General features: G+C 40.4%; 2 protein-coding genes across 2 annotated transcripts in view; both read left to right on the top strand.

The window, feature by feature from the left end:
• The window catches only part of LOC143285537 (bactericidal permeability-increasing protein-like), a 35,180-nt gene extending 17,513 nt beyond the window's left edge, over positions 1 to 17,667 (top strand). The window contains exons 8-14 of the mRNA XM_076592897.1: positions 930 to 1,010; positions 3,651 to 3,818; positions 7,135 to 7,202; positions 8,934 to 8,976; positions 11,749 to 11,812; positions 14,784 to 14,860; positions 16,311 to 17,667. Of these exons, the coding sequence (XP_076449012.1) occupies positions 930 to 1,010; positions 3,651 to 3,818; positions 7,135 to 7,202; positions 8,934 to 8,976; positions 11,749 to 11,812; positions 14,784 to 14,860; positions 16,311 to 16,358 (549 nt within the window). The 3' untranslated portion in view covers positions 16,359 to 17,667. The remainder of the gene's footprint in view (positions 1 to 929; positions 1,011 to 3,650; positions 3,819 to 7,134; positions 7,203 to 8,933; positions 8,977 to 11,748; positions 11,813 to 14,783; positions 14,861 to 16,310) is intronic.
• Positions 17,668 to 21,246: 3,579 nt separating this feature from the next.
• LOC143285535 (kelch-like protein 26) overlaps positions 21,247 to 22,893 on the top strand; it is a 15,881-nt gene continuing 14,234 nt past the window's right edge. Inside the window, exon 1 of the mRNA XM_076592895.1 lies at positions 21,247 to 21,534. The gene's annotated coding sequence lies outside the window, so the exon portion shown is untranslated. The remainder of the gene's footprint in view (positions 21,535 to 22,893) is intronic.

Genomic DNA, 22,893 nt, shown 5'->3' with positions numbered 1-22,893 from the left:
TCAAAATTCGTTTCATTGAAATGGTGTGCATTTTCGAACATTTGCACAAACTGCAAAGGGAACTAACTTCTGCAGTATTTCCAGCTGTGTCCTCAGGTAGCGGTTTGGAGGAAAAGCAGTAAATTTCAGTATATTTTCTTCTTTTTTACACATCAGTATGCCAGGGGAACCTGTGGGAATGAATGGATTAATGCTTCATTGACATCTACACCTTGTAACTGGACACACATTTCAGTTGACAATACCGCATTTCTAAACGCATCTGCATGTGCTTCATTTCACACATTTATCTATTGTACAATTTTGACCTCTTTCTGTATACAACCTTGATTGACAGGTTGGGAAGGAGCACACAATGCTAAGGGCTTATGATCAGTTTCAATCCTTTCAAGCACACACATCTCACAAACATCAGTTTAGTTTCATTTTCAGTTTCAGTAGCTCAAGGAGGCGTCACTGCGTTTGGACAAAACCATATACGCTACACCACATCTGCCAAGCAGATGCCTGACCAGCAGCGTAACTCAACGCGCTTAGTCAGGCCTTGAGAAAAAAAAAGAAAAAAAAGGGGGAATAAATAAAAGATAAGCTTACATAAATAAATAATAATTATAATATAGAAAAAGGTAGTAGTAATAATAATAATAATAATTTAAAAAAAATAAAATAAATAAATAAATAAATAAGACAACAATGATGATAAATAAGCAAATAAATGTAAGTCAGTTTAGTGTACTGCGAGAGGAATATGCCTGAAGAAACTAAGTATTGTGAGAAAACATTATACTGTAATGAAAGTCTCGTCTGCAAAGTTTTGGTATGTTAATCAGTACTTGTGGATGCACAATTAATTTCCAAATGGATAAATAAATATTGTATTGTATTGTGTTGTACTAGATGATGATGATGATGGCCAATGATGATTTCAGCTTCCCCTGGAAGACCAAGCATTTCTGAACACCACCTGCTCTGATCTCATCTTCACCTGCATTGGCCGTCTGTTTCCTCCTGTGAGTAAAGAGACAGAATGAATGAATGAATGGATGGATGAATTCTATTTCAGAGGGTATTGAAATAAGCAAATAATGCATCGGTTTGTTTGTTTTATCTCCCCTTGAAAGGGAAAATTGGAGGGGGGAAAAAAGAGAAAAAACAAGACTGTAAGGAAAACAATTAACAAACAAACAAAAAAAGAACATTAAAGAGTAAAGCTACTAAACTAACTTAATCTTATTCATTACAAACAATCATATAATTGTGTACAATCATACACATGAAAAAACTTAATCTTATTCGTTACAACCAAACATATTATTTTGTACAATCATGCACATACACACAAGCTTTGGGTTTTTTCTAAACAACTCCAACCGAACAAACTTGACCTTAAGGGTGTAGATGCCAATAGGTCGTGAAACTCCAAATAGGAGGAGGTTTTTTCTTGAACAGCACATACCTGTGGAGAGAAAGAGAGAATGAGAAACAGAGGGTCAGAGTACAGAAAGTGAAAAGGGCAATGGTGAGAGACAGAGAACAAACACAGCTTTCTTCAGTGAGGGAAGTGAAATGTACAGGCTTTCTTACATCCAGCCTTCAATCGTGGGCAAAGAGAAAAATGGAAACAGAACTGTTGAAGTACAGACAGCACATTCAGACTCACTCAAATACATATGTACCCATGCACATCTATACAATCATGGTACTTCCTTCTCAAATACATATATACCCATGCACATCTATACAATCATGGTACTTCCTTCTCAAATACATATATACCCATGGAAATCTATACAATCATGGTACTTCCTTGCAGAATGAAAAAGGGCACAGAGACATGAAAAAAGTAGACACGTTTCAGTGATTCTTCTTCTTTGTCTCTCCTATTGGAGTGTGGAGGATTGCCACAAAATAATGATTTCATGCCCAGATTAAACGTTTCCAAATGCTTAACAGTGTCATATAGAAGCTGAGAAAACACACGTCTTTTAACCCCCAAAAGAGTATCCAGACATTTGCAAATCTGATAAACTTACTTGCAGGTAAGACAACGTTTTTGCCTCCTTTGAGCATATTGCAAAAGTTAAAAACTGTTTTCCAAAGACAAATATTTTTAGGCGCATACCTCTCTTACATCTGATCATACTTGGGACATTCCATTATAAAATGGAACTCATCCCCAATCACAGGATACAAACCTTTGATCAACACACCTGTATAAGCAAATAGATTCACATGCATGCTCATTTTCCACAAGCAGGTTGTTCATTTCCAACAGGTTTCTTGACACCAAGGAGAGACATTGTGGAGAGAGACAGAAACAGAGGGAGACAGAAGGAGGAAGAGATATGTGTGTGTGTGAGAGTGGTCTTAACTTTCATGATGTATAATTATGAAGTTTGACACAAAAAGCATATGTGCCTGTGCACTCAAGTACACACACACACACACACACACACACACACACACACTCACACTCACACACACACACACACATGCTCATTCACTGAATAGCATACCGCACATACGCTCACTAACACACTCTCACACACACACACACCCGCATTCAGTATAAAGTCGCAACTCTTACCTTCCACTCCCTTTCATGTGCTGCTCCTCAGTATCTGAGAGAAGTCATTCAAACCTACACACCCCCACGACAACTCAGATCATCTTCCGATTCACGGTGGCGACTCATTCCCCGCGTTAAAACCCAGTCCTTCAGTGATTCTTCCTTTCCTCATTCAGCTACATCTGTCTGTTTCGTACTTTTTGCGTCAGATCATAATTTTTTCTTCTTCCTTTTTTGTAAGTTATTGCGTGTGTGTGTGTGTCTGTGTGTGTAATGTTTATTGAAAAGTGCTTTGAGCTCTCTGTAAGGGTGGAAAGCACTCAAGAAGTATCCATTATTATTATTGTTATTGTTAGTATCATCTTTGTTGTTGTTGTTGTTGTAATATTATTATTAGTAGTAGTATTTTTATGTATTTATCTTTTTTTTCTTTTGTTGTTGTTGTTGTTGTTGTTGTTGTTATTTTATTTATTTTTGTATTTTGGCCTGACTAAGCGCGTCGGGTTACGCTGCTGGTCAGGCATCTGCTTGGCAGATGTGGTGTAGCGTATATGGATTTGACCGAACGCAGTGACACCTCCTTGAGCTACTGATACTGATACTGATATTATTACACACACACACACACACACACACACACACTTCCGTCCAATATCACTAAATAGTGGAAAGACGTTAAACTAAACTAAACACACACACACACACACACACACACACACACACACACCATCCCCAAAACGACACTTGATGGAACATGTGTGTTTGGGGCAGGTAGGGAAGAAGTACACACACACGCGCGCACACACACACACACACACACACACACACACACACACACACACACACACACCATCCCCAAAACAACACTTGATGGAACATGTGTGTTTGGGGCAGGTAGGGAAGAAGGACACACACACACACACACAACAACAACAACAACAACAACAACAACAACACATGACATAACTTGTCTGTTGGGGGCAGTTAGGGAAGAAGTACACACACACACACACAACAACAACAACAACAACAACAGCAACAACAGCAACACCACATGACAAAACATGTCTGTTGGGGGCAGTTAGGGAAGAAGTACCCCGGCCTGACCACCACTCTGCGCATGAACTCCACGATGGTGCCCGAGGTCAGCATGTCGCCCAATGTGCTTGGGGCCCGATTGGCCGGAGACATTGCCGTGTACGTCAACACGCCTGCTGGACCCTCCCCCTACGTCCTGACCGTCCACGTGGTGAGTCTTTTTCTTCTTTTCCTTCTTCTCCTTTGTCGTCTTCTCCTTTGTCTTCTTCTTCTTCTTTGTCTTCTTGTTTGTCTTCTTCTATGTATTCTTTGTCTTCTTCTTCTTCTCCTTCTTCTTCTTCGTTGTCTTCTTCTTCGTCTTCTTCTTCTATGTATTCTTTGTCAGAGACTCAGTGCGGTGGAGCGGTTCACATACCTTGGCAGCACACTGTCACGAAATGTGACAATCGACGATGAAGTGAACGTCAGGATTGCAAGAGCAAGCGCAGCTTTTGGTAGACTCAATGCAAATGTCTGGAACAGAAGAGGCATTAGTCTTGAGACCAAGCTAAAGGTCTACAGAGCAGTAGTTCTCCCCACACTACTGTACGCCTGCGAAACTTGGACAGTGTACCAACGACATGCCAAGAAGCTGAACCATTTCCACACAACATGCCTCAGGAAGCTACTGAACATCAAGTGGCAAGACAAGACCCCTGACACAGAGGTGCTCGCAAAAGCCACCCTTCCCAGCATCTTCACCATCCTGATGCAGTCCCAGCTTCGCTGGGCTGGACATGTGGCGCGCATGCCAGACCATCGGCTGCCCAAAAGGCTCTTCTATGGCGAGCTGCAACAAGGGAAGAGATCACACGGAGGTCAGAAGAAGCGCTTCAGAGATACTCTGAAAGTCTCTCTGAAAGCGTTTGATATCAACCCTGACTCCTGGGAGGAATCTGCAGTGGACCGTGACAAATGGCGCGCTGCTGTGCACAAAGGCGCCAGGTTGTGCGAGACCAACAGGACTGCTGCAGCTGTTCAGAAGAGGCAGGCCAGAAAGTCACGGGCAAACAAGCTCCCTGACAATGATATGCCTGTCTTTGTCTGCCCCAACTGTCAGCGGACATTTCGTGCGCAGATTGGACTATTCAGCCATCTGCGCACTCACAGATAGATTCATGAGCATTCTTCCCCCCCCCCCCCACCACCACCCTCCCCCCATCCCCCATCTGGATGACAACGATGGTCATCATCGATCTCGATGGACACACCACCACCACCACCATTCTTTGTCTTCTTCTCCTTTGTCTTCTTCTTCTTCTTCTTTGTCTTCTTCATCTTCTTCTATGTATTCTTTGTCTTCTTCTTCTTCTCCTTCTTCTTCTTCGTTGTCTTCTTCTTCGTCTTCTTCTTCTTCTTCTATGTATTCTTTGTCTTCTTCTTCTCCTTCTTTTTCTTCTTTTCCTTTTTCTCCTCCTTCTTCTTCTTCTCCTTCTTCTTCTCCTTCTTCTTCTCCTTCTTCTTCTCCTCTTCTACTTCCTATTGTTCTTCTCCCTCAGCCCTGTGAAGAGTCATTGAAGTGGCACACAGAAGAACTGTTCAGCAGGTTCCTCCCCATCTGTCGTTTGTGCATCAAAAGCTTGGTCTCTGTGAATGGTTCTCCTGTCCATTCTGCAATGTTGTCAGTCCATCAGTCTTTCTGTCCATGGTGTGGTGAGGGTGTGGTGAGTGTCCCTAACCAAATTAGAGTAGAATGATGTTGCTTACAGCCCAGCCAGTAGGTTCTTACAACCAGTGGAAGAGAACACAAAGTAATCTTGAAAGGTCAATTAAAACATCATTAGAAAGACCAGTTTATCCATGACTCACAGTCTGCATGAAATTTTTAATCAAGTTAAAACTATTGAAAAATAAGATTAAAAGACCAGTTCACCCATATATGTTTTAGTGCAATTAAAATTTTAATCAAGTTAACTGAAAAAGAGCTTCCGGTGGCCATCCTGATCCCATATGGTAATCACAGGACCAGAAGTTCAGTGCCTAGACAATTCTGCCATAATGCCTGCTACAGATAAATGGAAAGTTGCAAAGACTCACATGTCAAGAGCAAAAGTCCGACAGAGAGACAAGCAGATGGAATGAAAGAGATAAGCTGTTAAAATTGTTTGAAAACGTTTTTTCAGCTTGAATTTAAAGTTTCTCTCTAAGACAGAGCTTTGAGATCAGGATGTCCGTCACCATTCTTTATTTGGTTTTCATCCTCAGGATTCCATTACTCACTTAAAACTGATGTTTTGTTAATATACCTGTGCAGAGAAATCTATTGTACCACTTTAAAGTACATGTTGTAGTTGTTGGGGGTGGGTTCTATCTTTAAGACAGCGTTTTCAAGAAGAGGGTAAGGAAGGACAAGAGGGGCAGGAAGGGGAATGGAAACCACACACAGGGTCGTTTCAGAAAGATTCTATATTTCAGTCTTGAAGTACTATGCTTGATGGTACATGACAATGCGTGTCAATGCGCGAACCTCTGCAAAAAAAGTACATAAGCGCCAATTAATAAAACATGCAAAAAGTATTCCTAAAACAATATGATAACTACTGTATAAACTATATTTGTAATGTACAGCATGAAAATTCTTGGACAACACAAATGTAACACTTTATCATTTGAATGAATTGATCCATGGAAATGACAAAGACAACTGAGTAGAAATTAACAATAACCAAACAATCCCAGAAACGGATCACCTTCCATTAGTTTTCTAAAATAGTGAAATTAAGTAATCCAGTTCATAACCAGAATAAATACAAAATGTTTTGACAAATAATGAAGAACCAAAACTCTATAAATAATAATAATAAGAAGAATAGGACCTAACAAAAATACCAAAGATATCCTCACCTCATCAGTGTGACAAAAGGCCAAACACTGAAACAGTAGGACCCATCCGGTCCAGCTGATTCTCACGCTCTGGCTTACGATTGCTGTGACGGGTTCAGTTGAGCTATCCAGAACTGTAATCACTGATATTGAGGAACGATAACTTCAGTAAAATCCTATTCAAAAGAAACACGCAATTGCTTCCCCTAGCATCACAAGCAACAACACACACGCGCAATCCCAACCACACAATCATTCAAAGTGCCACAAAAATAAATGCTATCACATACACAAATTATACAACGGCAAGAGAAGTAACTCTCACTATTTAAACAGTACATGACTTCAAGCTCTTATTGTAAGGACAGAACTTCCTTTTATGAGGAAGTGTCTGGGTTTGTTCCCATGCACTTTTATTTACCTGTGTGCTAGCTGATTTGGTTGCAGAAGAGCATTGACATATAACTTATGTACTTTTTAAATGGAGAGAGTTACCTCTCTTCGCTGTTGTTTAACACTTTCCTCTCCTGGCCTCATTGCTCTTTCATTTCAAACCACAAATTGTAACTGCACTTCAAAGAAGTGTGCCACACTGACCTCATATCACTCGGGTTCAGCAGTCAAGAGGTTAAGGTGTGAAAGTCCTTGTCATGTTTATTTTCCAGTCCGCTGTGTTCAACACGACAGCCAAGGTGGACAATCAGCAGATCACGGGCAGTATCACTGGACACAGGTAACATCTCACATTGCACACAGCAACAAGGTTTATCGAAATGTGCTGTTGTGGATTTTTCACATTGGACAACACTACAAAGCATGTTTTACATGGAAAGGTGCTTTATAGATTAAACTGTTATTATTATTATTATTATTATATTATCATTATTATTGTTATTGTTATTATGTAGTTGTAATGTTTCATTATTTTGTCTTGATGACGATATCAAGCTTCCAAACCCCAAGAGGCATTTACGGGTTAACCCCTTGTCTGCTGCTGGTCAGTGAAAAACTCACATCACTGAGATCAGGCAGAGCTTACAGGTCAGGACGTCAGTGAAGGGTTGTCACCTCACTGAGACATGACAGAGCTTACAGGTCAGGATGTCAGTGAAGGGTTGTCACCTCACTGAGATCAGACAGAGCTTACAGGTCAGGATGTCAGTGAAGGGCTGTCACCTCACTGAGATCAGACAGAGCTTACAGGTCAGGATGTCAGTGAAGGGCTGTCACCTCACTGAGATCAGACAGAGCTTACAGGTCAGGATGTCAGTGAAGGGCTGTCACCTCACTGACAATAGACAGAGTTTACAGGTCAGGATGTCAGTGAAGGGCTGTCACCTCACTGACAATAGACAGAGTTTACAGGTCAGGATGTCAGTGAAGGGCTGTCACCTCACTGAGACATGACAGAGCTTACAGGTCAGGATGTCAGTGAAGGGCTGTCACCTCACTGAGATCAGACAGAGCTTACAGGTCAGGATGTCAGTGAAGGGCTGTCACCTCACTGAGATCAGACAGAGCTTACAGGTCAGGATGTCAGTGAAGGGCTGTCACCACACTGAGATCAGACAGAGCTTACAGGTCAGGATGTCAGTGAAGGGCTGTCACCTCACTGACAATAGACAGAGTTTACAGGTCAGGATGTCAGTGAAGGGCTGTCACCTCACTGACAATAGACATAGTTTACAAGTCAGGATGTCAGTGAAGGGCTGTCACCTCACTGAGACATGACAGAGCTTACAGGTCAGGATGTCAGTGAAGGGCTGTCACCTCACTGAGATCAGACAGAGCTTACAGTCAGGATATCAGTCACCTTTCTGTATTTGGACTTTTGCCTTTTTAAATGGCATGACTTCTTATCATCAAAATCAGTTACATCTCTTAGAAGTACACAAAAAGTAGAAACTACACTTGAGAATTACACCACACTGATCCTGTGTGTCTTGATAAGAGTAACAGGACTTACTTGTTGTCGAACAGTTCTCATCATCTTTGCATCATCTGGATTTCTTTTTTGTTGTTGTTGTTGGTTTTTTTTAATCAGAACAAGCATACTGTCTCTTCCTGTCTTACATATACAACCTGCTACTGTACATACATATGTGTGTTGGCACACCCACACACACACACACACACACACACTGACTCTCTCTCTCACTCTCTCTCTCTCTCACACACACACACACACATACACACACATACTCTCTCTCTCTCACACACACACACACACATACACACACACATATATATAGATACATAAGTAAAGTAAGCAGGTGAAGGTGTCAAATACACAGCAAAGCCATCATTATGATTTCTCCTGTTTTTTCTTTTTCTTCTCTCTTTTTCTAATTTTTTTTTATTATAAAGTAATTGTTTGTTGTTATATCTGAGAATGTACATACTGAGAGAGTGATTCAAATTTTGTTTTTTGTTTCCTCCCCCACCCCTATCCTCCCACCCACAGGTTCAAGGTCACAGTGGTGGACTCAGCTGTTGGCCCTGTTAAGGTCAGTGTGAACGAAGGGAAAAGTGGAGAAGTTTAACTGACTTGTGTTACAAGCCAACTACTGTTTTCAGTGAACTGGGTGAAATGATCGAGGTTTGTCTCAGTGGAGTTTGGCTTCCTAAGGCTACTGTGCCAGGGGTGAGCAGTGAGGATAAGCTCTCACTGCTCCATAAAGTGCTCCCATAGTGTGTGTCTCAAACAGCCTCTGTCACTGCTCCCAAAGCGGTCGTCTCAAATTAAATAGCCAATGTCAGCCAAAGCCCAGCTCATGACCTTCACATGGCAGAGCCGTTTCCAAAAACAAGGAGAAGAGGTGAAGGACAAACAAGGAGGAGAGGTGAAGGACAAACAAGGAGAAGAGGTGAAGGACAAACAAGGAGAAGAGGTGAAGAAGAGGTGAAGGACAAACAAGGAGAAGAGGTGAAGGACAAACAAAGGGGAAGAGGTGAAGAAGAGGTGAAGGACAAACAAGGAGAAGAGGTGAAGAAGAGGTGAAGGACAAACAAGGAGGAGAGGTGAAGGACAAACAAAGGGGAAGAGGTGAAGAAGAGGTGAAGGACAAACAAGGAGGAGAGGTGAAGGACAAACAAAGGGGAAGAGGTGAAGGACAAAGGGGAAGAGGTGAAGGACAAACAAGGAGAAGAGGTGAAGGACAAACAAAGGGGAAGAGGTGAAGGACAGACAAGGAGGAGAGGTGAATGACAAACAAAGGGGAAGAGGTGAAGAAGAGGTGAAGGACAAACAAGGAGGAGAGGTGAAGGACAAACAAGGGGAAGAGGTGAAGGACAAACAAGGAGAAGAGGTGAAGGACAAACAAGGAGGAGAGGAGAGGTGAAGGACAAACAAGGAGAGGTGAAGGCGAGTAACTGGCGCCACAGGTAGATGGTACTTGTCAGCCTTGGGAGGCAGTCCATCTAGGGGAAGGAAAACCCTCATTCGAAACCTCCGTTGCCTTGTGGCTGTACACACTTAAGGGAAAGGCTTTGGGAGTCAACCCTTAGGAAAAACAAGGGCAGGCGATGCTCTTCAGCTTTGGCCAGCAGATCACCAAGGAGAGGGAAACTTGCACACACACACACACACACAAAAAAAACCCAGTGCCAAAGACAGAATGGGCCTCTGTGGTGCATAACAGCGGTGCAACGTGGCTACGTTTAATTGATAGACGACCTCACTGTGGAGGCTGGCCAGCACAAGAGATTGCATCGACCCTAAAAATAACTCTGGCACTGCTGGTCAGGGAATGTAGACAACCATCGCTTCCCACACTGATAGCACCACTCTCTCTGTCTCTGCTTCTCTGGCTCTCTCCTTGCATGCAGTGACTGCTCACAGCACTCCCAGCCTAACACTGTTTGTGTGAAGACCTCTCTGTACTGTAGCCTGTAGCCAAACAAACTAAAGTGTTCTAAAGTTCAACTTGTGTTCTCTCTGCTTGAAATGACGATGATATATATATTGGATAAGGATGGATGATATATATATATCATATATATATATATCATCGTCATTTCAAGCAGAGAGAACACAAGTTGGACTTTATATATATATATATATATATATATATATATATATATATATATATATATATATATATATATATATATATATATATATACTTATATAGCACCTATCCTAAGTCAGAGACCAAGCTCTAAGCACTTTACAGAGTCATTTACACAAAGGCAGCCTATTTGGGTAGAGCCGACTGACAGCTGCCATTGTGCATTCGCATTCATTTCCTGTATCATTCAATCAGCTTTCAGTCACGCACACACACACTCAAACAGACATGTAACATTTTACGTGTATGACTGTTTTGATTATTTACCCCACCATGCAGGCAGCCATACTTCAGGGCTGTGCATGCTGGGTATATTCTTGTTTCTATAACCCACTATATGCTGACATGGATTACAGGATCTTTAATGTGTGTATTTGATCTCCTGCGTGCATATACACATGTATGGGGTTTTAGCACTGGCAGGTCTGCACATATGCTGGCCTACGAGGTTGAAAAAAATTCTACTCATAACCCACCAGGAACAATGGGGATTGAACTCAGGAAACTTGGGCAAGAATCAAGCACTATGACCATTTGACCACCACACCTGTTAATGAATGAACTCAACAACAACAATTCATTATTATTACACTAGATTTAGCCATTTTTCCAACTGCAGTTGCCACACCTGTCATTTCTAACGTAGAGGTCAAATTGATGCCATGACAAGAAGAGATTGAACTTGTTTGTCTTCAGCAGAATGTTCTCTTACCATTTTGCTTCAGTTTGGTTGGATTTACTGCTTATAGATTTCTTGTGGCATTGAAGTGTTTGTTTGTTTGTTTTTTGTTGTTGTTTTTTTGTTTGTTTTTTTATCTCTTTTTTTTTTTTATCAAAGATTAATTTATTAATATTGCATGTTACTATGGAACAAGTCAATTTTGTTGGTATTTGAGGGAGATAACAAATCTTGATTGTGTGAAATGTTGATACCATACCAATTTGCTGATTTAATGACTTTGGGTTCTGATAATGGTGAAAAGACATGTCATCTGTTTTGAAAACATGATCTCTCTTGTTTCAGTAACTCTGACAAAATCTTGAAAGACTTGACCATAAAGGTGAAAGCCAATACGTCATTTAACTCAAATCAACATTCAGGTTGCTTGTGTCAGAGTATGGCATAGTATTTGCTGCTGGTGTCCTTGCACATACATGTTTTCTGATTCTGTGCATTATTTATGTGAGCTGGCTTTTTCGTGATTTCAGAGCAAAGTTGTGCAAATTTTGGTGAGGTTTGCCATGAATACATTCATCATCCCCAAAATAAATGGTAAGTTCTGCAGTGGAGAAAAGTAAATAAAATATGTGCATTGTTCTTCATCTGTCTTTATCTTGACAGTCAAAAAAGAAGGCTGTAATATTTAGTTTGAGTTTAATGTGTGCCTTGTGTTTGTGTCCATGTGAATATTTTTATACTTAAGAATACATTACTAAAAGAAATTCATCTGCTATCATATCATAATGTGTGTATGTTACCTGAGCTCTGTTAAACATAATAATCTTCAGTCACCTTCACCTGTCATTTGACGTTTCCTGATGTTGGTGGGGCACCAGTGAAAACAGTGCCACCACTCCCCTCCACCTGTCATTTGACGTCTCCTGATGTTGGTGGGGCACCAGTGAAGACAGTGCCACCACTCCCCTCCACCTGTCATTTGACGTCTCCTGATGTTGGTGGGGCACCAGTGAAGACAGTGCCACCCTCCACCTGTCATTTGACGTTTCCTGATGTTGGTGGGGCACCAGTGAAGACAGTGCCACCACTCCCCTCCACCTGTCTCTGTCCTCCTGGCAGAATCCCAGAAAGCAGTGGAGAACAGACTGCAGTCAGCTTATTAAATGTGATAATGTTAATATGATTTGGACACTGAAAGGAAACAATATTGTATGCATTATGCTCCGCTAATTGTACATCATAGGAAGAGACAAAATCTAAAGAAGGAGTTGCTGTGGAACCCAACAAGGCCAAACAGCTACTTTCAGTTTGCAATTTAAAAATTTGTTCACAGCAATTCTGAACTGCGATACGTGTAAATAAGTTTTTTCGGTACATACTGGTTTTACTGCACACCTCTGAACTGCCACACATGTAAATAAGTTTTTCGGTACATACTGGTTTTACTGAATTCCTCTGAAGGCAAGGAAGGGAAGAGATTGATTTCCTGCAGTGTGAGTGAATAAATCTCACTGGCTCGTTCCACCCACCTCAAACCAAGGGCCAAAAATCCAAAGGAAGTGTGAACAGAAATGCCTCAGTTTTCACTAGCTGTTGTCAGGAAGTGTGAACAGAAATACCTCAGTTTTCACTAGCTGTTGTCAGGAAGTGTGAACAGAAATGCCTCAGTTTTCACTGTCCGTTGTCAGGAAGTGTGAACAGAAATGCCTCAGTTTTCACTAGCTGTTGTCATTGCACTTTGTTCTTATTCATTCTCAAGGGTTACGCTGCTGGTCAGGCATCTGCTTGGCAGATGTGGTGTTGCGTATATGGATTTGTCCAAATGCAAATATGCCTCTTTCAGTTACTGATACTGATACTCTTATTCATACTTGAAATATCCACAAATTGTGGAATTCAGAATAAAGACTGAAGAACAAACCAAATTCAGATCACATGTCAATTGTTAAGTGTAAGTACAGCACTCAAAAACAACAAAACAACAAACACTCATATATTGCAATACAACAATGGGACCAAACAAATGAGTACAAAGCTCATCACTACAGTGGCGGTGTGGAATCTAATCAAAGAGGGCCTGGACAACTTCTTTTTTTTTTCTTTTTTTTTCTTTTTTCCAAACATAGATCAGTTTCTTTCTCAAGGCACTGATCAGGAGAGTGCAGCGTCTGATGACAACCCAGGCAAGAGATCGACATTTTTGGTTTTGGGGGGATAGGGGGAGGGAACTGATCAATGTTCCTGGTTGCCGCTAAAGTCCTATTTTACTATCCTAAAATTAGGGGCCTGTTTTAACAGCAGTCGTCATCTTATGACTTATGCCTCTTGACTCCTTGTGTCTGGGTTCAGCACAGGAAGGCGGGGCAGTCCTCTCCTTCCACCGTTTTCACCTTCCCCAACCATGTGAGGCACCCGTTCACACCTGGGCAGAGTGAGGAAAATCAGAGTAAAGTACTTTTCCAGGGACACAACACCAGGGGATTGAATCTTGACCACTGGATCAGAATTCCAGTGCCGTACTGATTCTTCCACATTGCCTCCACACAAGAAGTAGCGCTATATAGATTTTTTTTATTATTATTATTATAGGCTCAACACTCAAATTATACCAGAGATTGAAGTAAGTGTACAGCACGACCAACAGCAAAGTAACAGCTGTTCAATCAGTGGTATCCCCACTGCAATAGGGATTCATACACAGCTTAGTCTTTTGTGTGGCGTGCAAGCCAGACCATTGGCTGCCCAAAAGGCTCTTCTATGGCGAGCTACAACAAGGGAAGAGATCACACGGAGGTCAGAAGAAGTGCTTCAGAGATACTCTGAAAGTCTCTCTGAAAGCGTTTGATATCAACCCTGACTCCTGGGAGGAATCTGCAGTGGACCGTGACAAATGGCGCGCTGCTGTGCACAAAGGCGACAAGTTGTGCGGGGCCAACAGGACTGCTGCAGCTGTTCAGAAGAGGCAGGCCACAAAGTCACAGGCAAACAAGCTCCCTGACAATGATATGCCTGTCTTTGTCTGCCCCAACTGTCAGCGAACATTCGTGCGCAGATTGGACTATTCAGCCATCTGCGCATTCACAGACAGATTCATGAGCATCCTCCCCCCCACCCCACCACAACCCTCCCCCCATCCCCCAGCTGGATGACAACAATGGTCATCATCGATCTCGATGGACACACCACCAGTCTTTTGTGAAGAATTACAATTCTTAAACTAGGAGGCAAGATTGCACTGGCTCTTAGTGCTACAGCACTGGAGGCTAGTTGGCCTTTCGAGACCATCCTAACACTGACTGTCCTAAAATCCTCTTGTCCAAGAGAGTGGGGATGTTGTAACTTGAGCATGACACTCTCAGCTATAATCAAGTTCTGGCCCAGATAGTTGGGACAACAAGTGCCACCTCTTCTGTACTGATGGTCATAGTCAGAAACAAATGACTTCCATACATCGGACGTTATTATTATTACTATTGTTACTAGTAGTAGTATCATTATTATTATTATCTTTATTATTATTATTATTATAGATGGATGATTTAAAGCAGGTAGTGCTTTTTTGCAGAACAAGGGGAACATGGCTTTCCTCTGCCCATCTCAGACAGCATCAGGTTCACCAACACTCAGCTGCACATTCTGCAGGTAAGGTCTTAGTGCAGCTGTACCTCCAGGTAAGGCCTTGGTGTGGCTGTACCTGCAGGTATGGTGTGGCTGTACCTGCAGGTAAGGTCTTGGTGCGGCTGTACCTGCTGGCTTCTTTTCTTTTGATCACTTGTGTAGAGTTTTTACTACACTGAAGAATTTACTGTTACTGCTACCACTACCACTACAACTATTCCTACAACTACTGCTACTACTACTTCCACTAACAACAACAATGGTAATAATAACAACAACAACAATAACAATAATACTGATAATAGTTAATGGAGCGGTTTCAAACCCCTCAAAGCACTTTATAATAACACATCAGACAGACACAAAGCAGTCAAGAACATGCACACACAGACACACACACACACACACACACACACACACACACACACAAACACTCACACACACAACACACACAACACACACACAGCACACACACACACACACAACACACACACACACACACACACACACACACACACACACACACACACACACACAAACACAAACACTCACACATACAACACACACACACACACAGGTACGCATGCATGCACACACACACATCTTGTGAAAACATCGCCTTCAGCCTGTCACAGAAGACTTTAATGTAATTGTTGACTGTGGTCACATAAACATTCCTGATTGGCAATGATTTCTCATAGAAATGTTTGAGCATATTTTTGATTTGTTGTAAAATTGTTCAAACACAGCTGGTTGCCATTACAAATTCTGTATTTTGAAATATTATTTATTTTACAAGTATTCACAGTTCTTCTGTGCGGTGCCTCAATGACTCTTCACAGAGGTCAGGGGAAAGAAGTAGAAAGGAAGAAGGAAGTTTCTTTCTCTGACAGCAAGTTAATCCACAGGATGCACTGAGGATGTTGATGATTGTGTGCGTAATGTTGACAGGATGATTGTGTGCATGTGTTCACAGGATGCACTGATGATTGTGTGCATGTTTTGACAGGATGCATTGATTGATGATTGTGTGCATATGTTGACAGGTTGCACTGATGAATGTATGTATATGTTGACAGAATGATTGTGTGCATCTGTTGGCAGGATGCGCTGATGATTGTGTGCATCTGTTGACAGAATGATTGTATGCATATGTCGACATGATGCACTGATGATTGTGTGCATATGTTGACAGGATGATTGTGTGCATATATTGACAGGATGATTGTGTGCAGGTGTTGACATGATGCACTGTTGATTGTGTTTGCATGTATTTTGACAAGATGATTGTGTATATACATTGACAAGATGAAGTAATGATATAGTGTGTATGAGTTGACAGAATGCACGGATGATTGTGTGCTTATGTTGACAGAATGCACTGATGAATGTGTGCATATTTTAACAGAAGGCACTGATGATTGTTTGCTTATGTTGACAGGATGCACTGATGATTGTGTGCTTATGTTGACAGGATGCGCTGATGATTGGAACAGATCTGCGGTATAGCTTCCTCTTCTAGAATCCGGTCTGACAGGTTGTGCTCCCACCAGTCCAAAGCGGACGTTACTTGTTCCAAATTAATTGTGTGACAATGAGGTTCTGATGAAAAAAGAAACATTGCTTCATTGTTCCTATCTCCTGTTTTTAATGTTTTCTTCTTCCTCATCACTGCTTCGATTTGATGCTGGTGACTGGCAGATGTTTCTTTATGTGGGATCTGGAAACGATGTTTTTATTTTGAGATTTGTCTCTGATTTATATGGTTATGAAATATACTATCTGACCAACATTGCAAAGGCGTCTTTCCTCCGTCTGGTTGTTTTGACAATGATTTTGTGGTCAAAGTTTGGTGAACAGTTTCTTCTTTTCAATTTTTTGCTTTTTCATTGTGCTGTTTCAGCTTTGATAATAATCATGTCCTGTGCACTGATAAGAACTTTTCATGTATAACATTCCACTTTTTTTGTATCTGTTTATTTGTTTACTTGCATCACAACATTTTTGTTTGTTTGTTGTTTATTTTTTTGACTCACTTGTGTAAACAAAGTGAGTCTATTTTTTAACCCGGTGTTCGGTTGTCTGTGTGTGTGTGTGTGTGTGTCTGTGTGTCCGTGGTAAACTTTAACATTGACATTTTCTCTGCAAATACTTTGTCAGTTGACACCAAATCAGGCATAAAAATAGGAAAAATTCAGTTCTTTCCTGTCATCTTGTTTAAAACAGTATTGCACCTCTGGGATGGGCACAAAAAAATAAAAAATGAAGCCTAATTATATGCAAACTGCATTTACTGTTATTTTTATATTTTTTGTATTCTCTAAACTTGGCACTTTGATCTGATATTTTGACCCAACAAGAGCAGTCATTATTATCATTTTTTGTTCAAACAGGAACTTCTTTTGCTAAGCATGGAAGTTTTATTTATTTTGCAAACGTTTTGGTGCAGATAGTAAAAAAGGGAAATTACTCTGTAATTAATGCTAGGGGACTTAATTTGCGTTAAACTGATCTTTCTCATCTTGAACATTACATTTTGAAATTATACTCAATACATAAAAAGCTTGGATTTTTGTGTGTTTTTTAAGTGTATCACAAGTGAGTCTTGAAGGCCTTGCCTCTCTTGTTTAGTTTATTGATAATCACCCAGAACAAGCAGAATATTCCACTTGCTGAAGCTGTTTGTTTACTTGCTTAGTTTTTTTGTTGTTGTTGTTTGTTGTTGTTTTATAGTTTGTTGATCAGTAAAATTCCAGCCTGTAGAATTTCTACAGCTGGTTACTATTCTTGGTACTGTCAAGTTTTTAACTTTTTTTTTTTCTTTTCAGTAACATCGAAATGTCAGAGTTAATGGAAGATAAAGATCTGATGAAGAAAAGGTGTATTGCCCTGATATTAGATGCATCTTTTTGCAATTTGTTTTTGTTGTTTGTTGTTATTTACCACTGTGGCAGATTTGGCTCTATTTTTTTGACTGACATATCAGCCATGAAATGGCTGTATTATATTTGCTACTTCAATTTTATATTTTCATTTTAATCAGTGTTATTCTTCTTTGACTTTGATCTCAATGTTTTATCATATTTGGTGATGAAAGATTGGCTTGATTTAAATTTTTTTATATAAATTTTTGATTGCTGTTTACAGCACTGTTTCCTAATAGTAAGACATATACCTGTCCTCTAATAATGAACTTCAATCACTTATCGTGATCAGCTTTGTGGTGAAGGTGGTGGAACAAATTGTGTATTAAATTAAAATCCAGAATGAGTTTGGGTAAAGAGCACTGCAGAGAGAAACCCTTCATTTCCTTGTGTGGAAATATAGCCCCCTGCAGTCTCACTTGTCATCCACAAATCTGAACTCAAGCATTATGTGTGTGTCAGGCTGAAACCATTTTGGGGGGGAGTCTGTGCCTTTGACATGATGCAGCTATATTCATCATAGCACAGACAATGATTTGTTGATGGTTTTATTTAGAATTGTTATTCTTATTATCATTAGGGCCTAATCAGTGTGTTGGATTATTTGAAGGTCAGGCATCAGCTGAGTTGTTTTTTGTTGTTGTTTTGGGGGTGGATTTTTGGGGGTGGGTGGGGGTGGTGGTGTTATTATGTCACCTCTATGAAATTCACGTGTTTCTTTTGAAAATTCTGTGATCACTTTCATATCTAGTGTTTTTCTTTTTCTTTTTCCTCTTTTTTACATCAAGTTTGTTTTGCTTTGGTGTATATGCAAGTGCACAGATTTTAAAACAGATTTTTACAGATTGCTGTCTGAAATGATTAAGTGTGAAAAACATAATGTCATGTTTTGTTTTTATGATTGTTTATTTTAAAGCTTTTCTGTTGTGCTTTTGCTGTCTTTCACTTGCAAATAATGTTTATTGTAAAGCTTTTCTGTTGTGCTTTTGCTGTCTTTCACTTGCAAATAATGTTTATTGTAAAGCTTTTCTGTTGTGTTTTTGCTGTCTTTCACTTGCAAATAAAGTGTGTTTTATGACACAAAAGAAACCATGCGAAAGAGGCACAAGCTTTGAGGGTATGGGTATTGGGAGAGAGTGCAAAAGTCTGTATGTATATGTATGACCAAGCAAATACATACATTCACTCTACTCTCACCACACCTGGCTTTGTAGCATTAATTCACATGCATGTACACTCTATGAACATAGTACATATGCATGTGTAAATCAGAACTCAAGTACAACACACACACACACACACACACACACACCTGACAAATAATTCTTCACAGGAAAGAACAGAGAAAGAAAGTCAGTATACAAGTTGGTAAAGCAGTTCCATTCTTATCCCTAATTTCAGAAGCACATAAAACTATGAAAAATGTCTTGAACGTTGTGCGTTGATTTCGGACTCCTGAAGCAACATGTGTTTCTACCAATGATGACACAATATATATGCTTCAGTTCATACAGGACAACCGTAACTCACAAGCCACTAATTTGATCCCAAATCCTCCATACACAGCCAGATTCATCTGCCACAGTCCCAGTGTGGGCTGTTCCCAGGGAGTTGTCACTGTCTGGTGGCAGTGAGGCCACATGAAAATGAAAACCCTGCACTGTTGCTGGCTCACATCAGTGGTGTTCTGTTTCGCCATTCACAGGGTGCCACCTGCTAAACCCCCAACTGATGACACATAGTCTCTGAGCCAAATTAAGCATCCCCCTCAGAATGGAGACTAACGCCATGTCCCTCCAATGACAGTCCCACTGATTCTGCTGACATAAGACTTTGACAAGAACTCCCCACTGCATGGATGTGGGAGAAAAGTTGAAAATGAGGTTACCATGTGAGGAAGGTATTAGTGGCCACAGAGTTTGGGCAGATTTTTTTTTCTTCTTCATTTGAAAATGAGTGAGGATGCTCCTTTTGCTACAGTTGAGGTCAGTTTTGGTTTGGGACTATGATTATGACAGGACTGTATTCAAAGCTTCCTTCCATGATATACTTGTATCTTGGCATCAACCAGGCAGAGAGATACAGACATCAGCAGTGTTGGTCTTGAAAACTGTGCAACACCCCCACAAGACTTCTCTGTACAGTAGATGACTCTTGACTGTGTGGTCTCTCCCATTTGAGCCTATAGCACTCACAGGTAGGAAGTGTAAAAAAAAAACTTGTATCTGCCAATGACAGGTTCGAATCTTCATCTGCCCAGTTGTTGGTGCATGGCAAGAACCAGTTCAGCACAGAGATTCTGACTGTTCCTTTGCTGGAAAATGTTGTGTTCCAGTAATCTGTCAGGAACCAGGAATACTGCCAGAAACCCCAGCACATTATTTTGACAAATATACACACAAATCTACCTTCAACATAGCACACACGTATACCATGCATTGTGTGCACACAACACACATGCACACGTGCGCGCACACATGCGAGCACACGCACACACATGCGAGCACACACACATACACATGCACACACACACATGCGAGCATGCACACACGCGCACACACATGTGAGCACACACACACACACACACACGCGCGTGCGCGCGCCTGTTGTACAGACACTTCAGGGAACATGTATGAAAAGTCAACATATTTGATAAAGTTGTGACAACTATTTAGCAATACTTGAATGAGACTTTCTAAAAGTGGACAATACAAGAGCAGAGTGTTGGCCTAGCTAGTGGTAATCTGAGCGCACTGGTTCGAATCACACACACACACACACACACACACACACACACACAAAGGTGGCGCTCTCAATGTAACAATGTCACTCTCCATGGAGACAGCAGCCCATATTTCACACAGAGTAATCCTTTGAAACAACAGAGTAATACAATGCAGTACAATTATTTATTGTCACTGAATCTCCATGAGATGTATAAGCCTGCCAAAATCTACTAAATACAATGTTTAAAACCAATTGATATACTCATATCCTTTTCAAAGATATTTTGTTTATTATCATTTTAATTTGTTTTCCAAAACTTTTTAAGTGCTGGAAGTAACAACAGGTGAAATACTTTAGCTGGGGGTCCGGTTCAATAAATACTTATAATGTGTTTTCAGATAGACGATTGTAAATCAGATTTTTATACTGTCTGTCTGTCTGTCTGTCTCTCAACTTATATCTGTCATTGCCATAAGTGTATGTCTTCAATCTTCAGTTTGGAAGGTCCGCTGTCATCATTGACTATTGTTGACCTGTGTGCGCAGAGGCGTAAGATAAAACATAAAAATAGGTCTATTATGTGTGCGCGCGTGTGTGTGTGTGCACGCGCGCGCACATGTCTTCGTTTTTGTGTGTGTGACGGTTACTGTTTTCATGAGGAAATTCATAATTTTTCCATGAACACTGTAATGTTGTTCGTTTGAAGTCGCCATGCAACTATGACTACTGTTATTTCCGGAAGTTATGTCTCAATTGCTTTCAAAAGCAGGTGTTTGGCCGTGGGTGATCACGACTTCGATTAAAAATAGGTCTTGACGTCACGGAATAGACGGACGCTAACCAAAACAAAGGATTTCCACTCGTCAACAAAGAATCATCGGTTCATATTGTCATATCCGTGCAACAGACTCTCAGCGCAAATCTGTTCTTCAAGGTACATTCCAGATACACATCCAGTTTTACAACCGTAGCAGACGAAATCTCATGCAAAGGCTTTCTGTGGTGAAACTTCGTGCACATAACTGTGTCCTTGGATCGAAATATAAGGTAAGAGTTGTTTTAGACTTGAAAAACCAGATCATAGAAACTTCTGCTTGCATAACGCGTCGTCTAAAGTTATCAGCTGATTTAAGTTTGGGAATCCGCCGATTTCTTCATAAATATAGATAGAGTCTTTCATATGCTTTTATGTTTTCCACTTTGGTTGGTTATGATTTTGTTCTTTGTTATTTTGCATTCAACGCAGTTATTACCTTAGCAAACTGATCGTGCGTGTAAACATAGAGAAAATACTCGGCTAACTCAAGACGGGTGAAAACAACAAAATTGACTGGAATAATATACTTTTTTTTTTTTTTTAAATCAATAGAACAAAGGGTAACTGAGGGCAGTTGAGTGGAACAACAACAAAAATATATATATATAAAGAACTTAAGGAGGTGCTAGATTTTAAACAATGATTATAGTTTTCATTGATTTCAAATCTGTGTTGTTTTGTCTCCAAAGCAGCAGCAACAACAGGCGGACACAAAAGCAAGAAGAAGAGTTTGTAACAACATTGTTGGAGTTTTACAAGTAAAATATGGACCAGTGGAGTTTCAAAAACGTGTTTGAAAGTCTGTGAAAAAACTGATTGCACCCCAGAGAGCATGGACTATGCGGTCTGAAAACACACACACACACACACACACACACACACACACACACACACACACACACACACACACCGCACATGTACTTACACACAAGCACAAGCATCTGTGCACTCATGCAGGCACATGTGTGTGAATTTATATATTCTCATGCACACACACACACACACACACACACACACACACACACATGCATGTGCATGTGTGTAACACACACACACACACACATTCCAAAAACAGAATTAAGTAAAAAAAATTATTAAAAAAACAAAACAAAAAACAATAAGAAAAATTAAGTCTTATTACACAACTAGAAGGAGTGAGCACTAAAACTAAGTCATGTCAAAACACTTCTGTACCAGAATGAAAGTCAAAGAATCATTTAATATTATGAATCACAAATTCATGTGGGCAGTCTCGGTGCAACAATTGTTGACTCACAGTTTGGTTTTTGACAAGTTTAATTCATTTGTTATACAATTGTAAACAAATCAGTAATCAATAGTGCATGCAATTATCTTTCAAATACACTTTTGGTTGAGCACATTTTTCTTCAATGTTTCGGATTTTTCATTATTACTGTGATCCTAAGTACCAGTTAAATAAGCAATAGTAATATATTCAGTTCAAGAATTACATCTAAAACACCTTCAGGGAATATGAGCACTTGACCCTGTTTGCAAAATGGGCGTGGGAAAGGTTATAGAGAGATATTTATATATGCTGAAAGATTATTTTGCAAGGTTTTATGTTG

This window comes from Babylonia areolata, chromosome 9 (genome assembly GCF_041734735.1).
Source record: "Babylonia areolata isolate BAREFJ2019XMU chromosome 9, ASM4173473v1, whole genome shotgun sequence".
In the NCBI taxonomy this organism is placed as follows: domain Eukaryota; kingdom Metazoa; phylum Mollusca; class Gastropoda; order Neogastropoda; family Buccinidae; genus Babylonia; species Babylonia areolata.
Note: the sequence above shows the minus strand (reverse complement) of the source record. Positions and strands in the feature narration are given on the sequence as shown.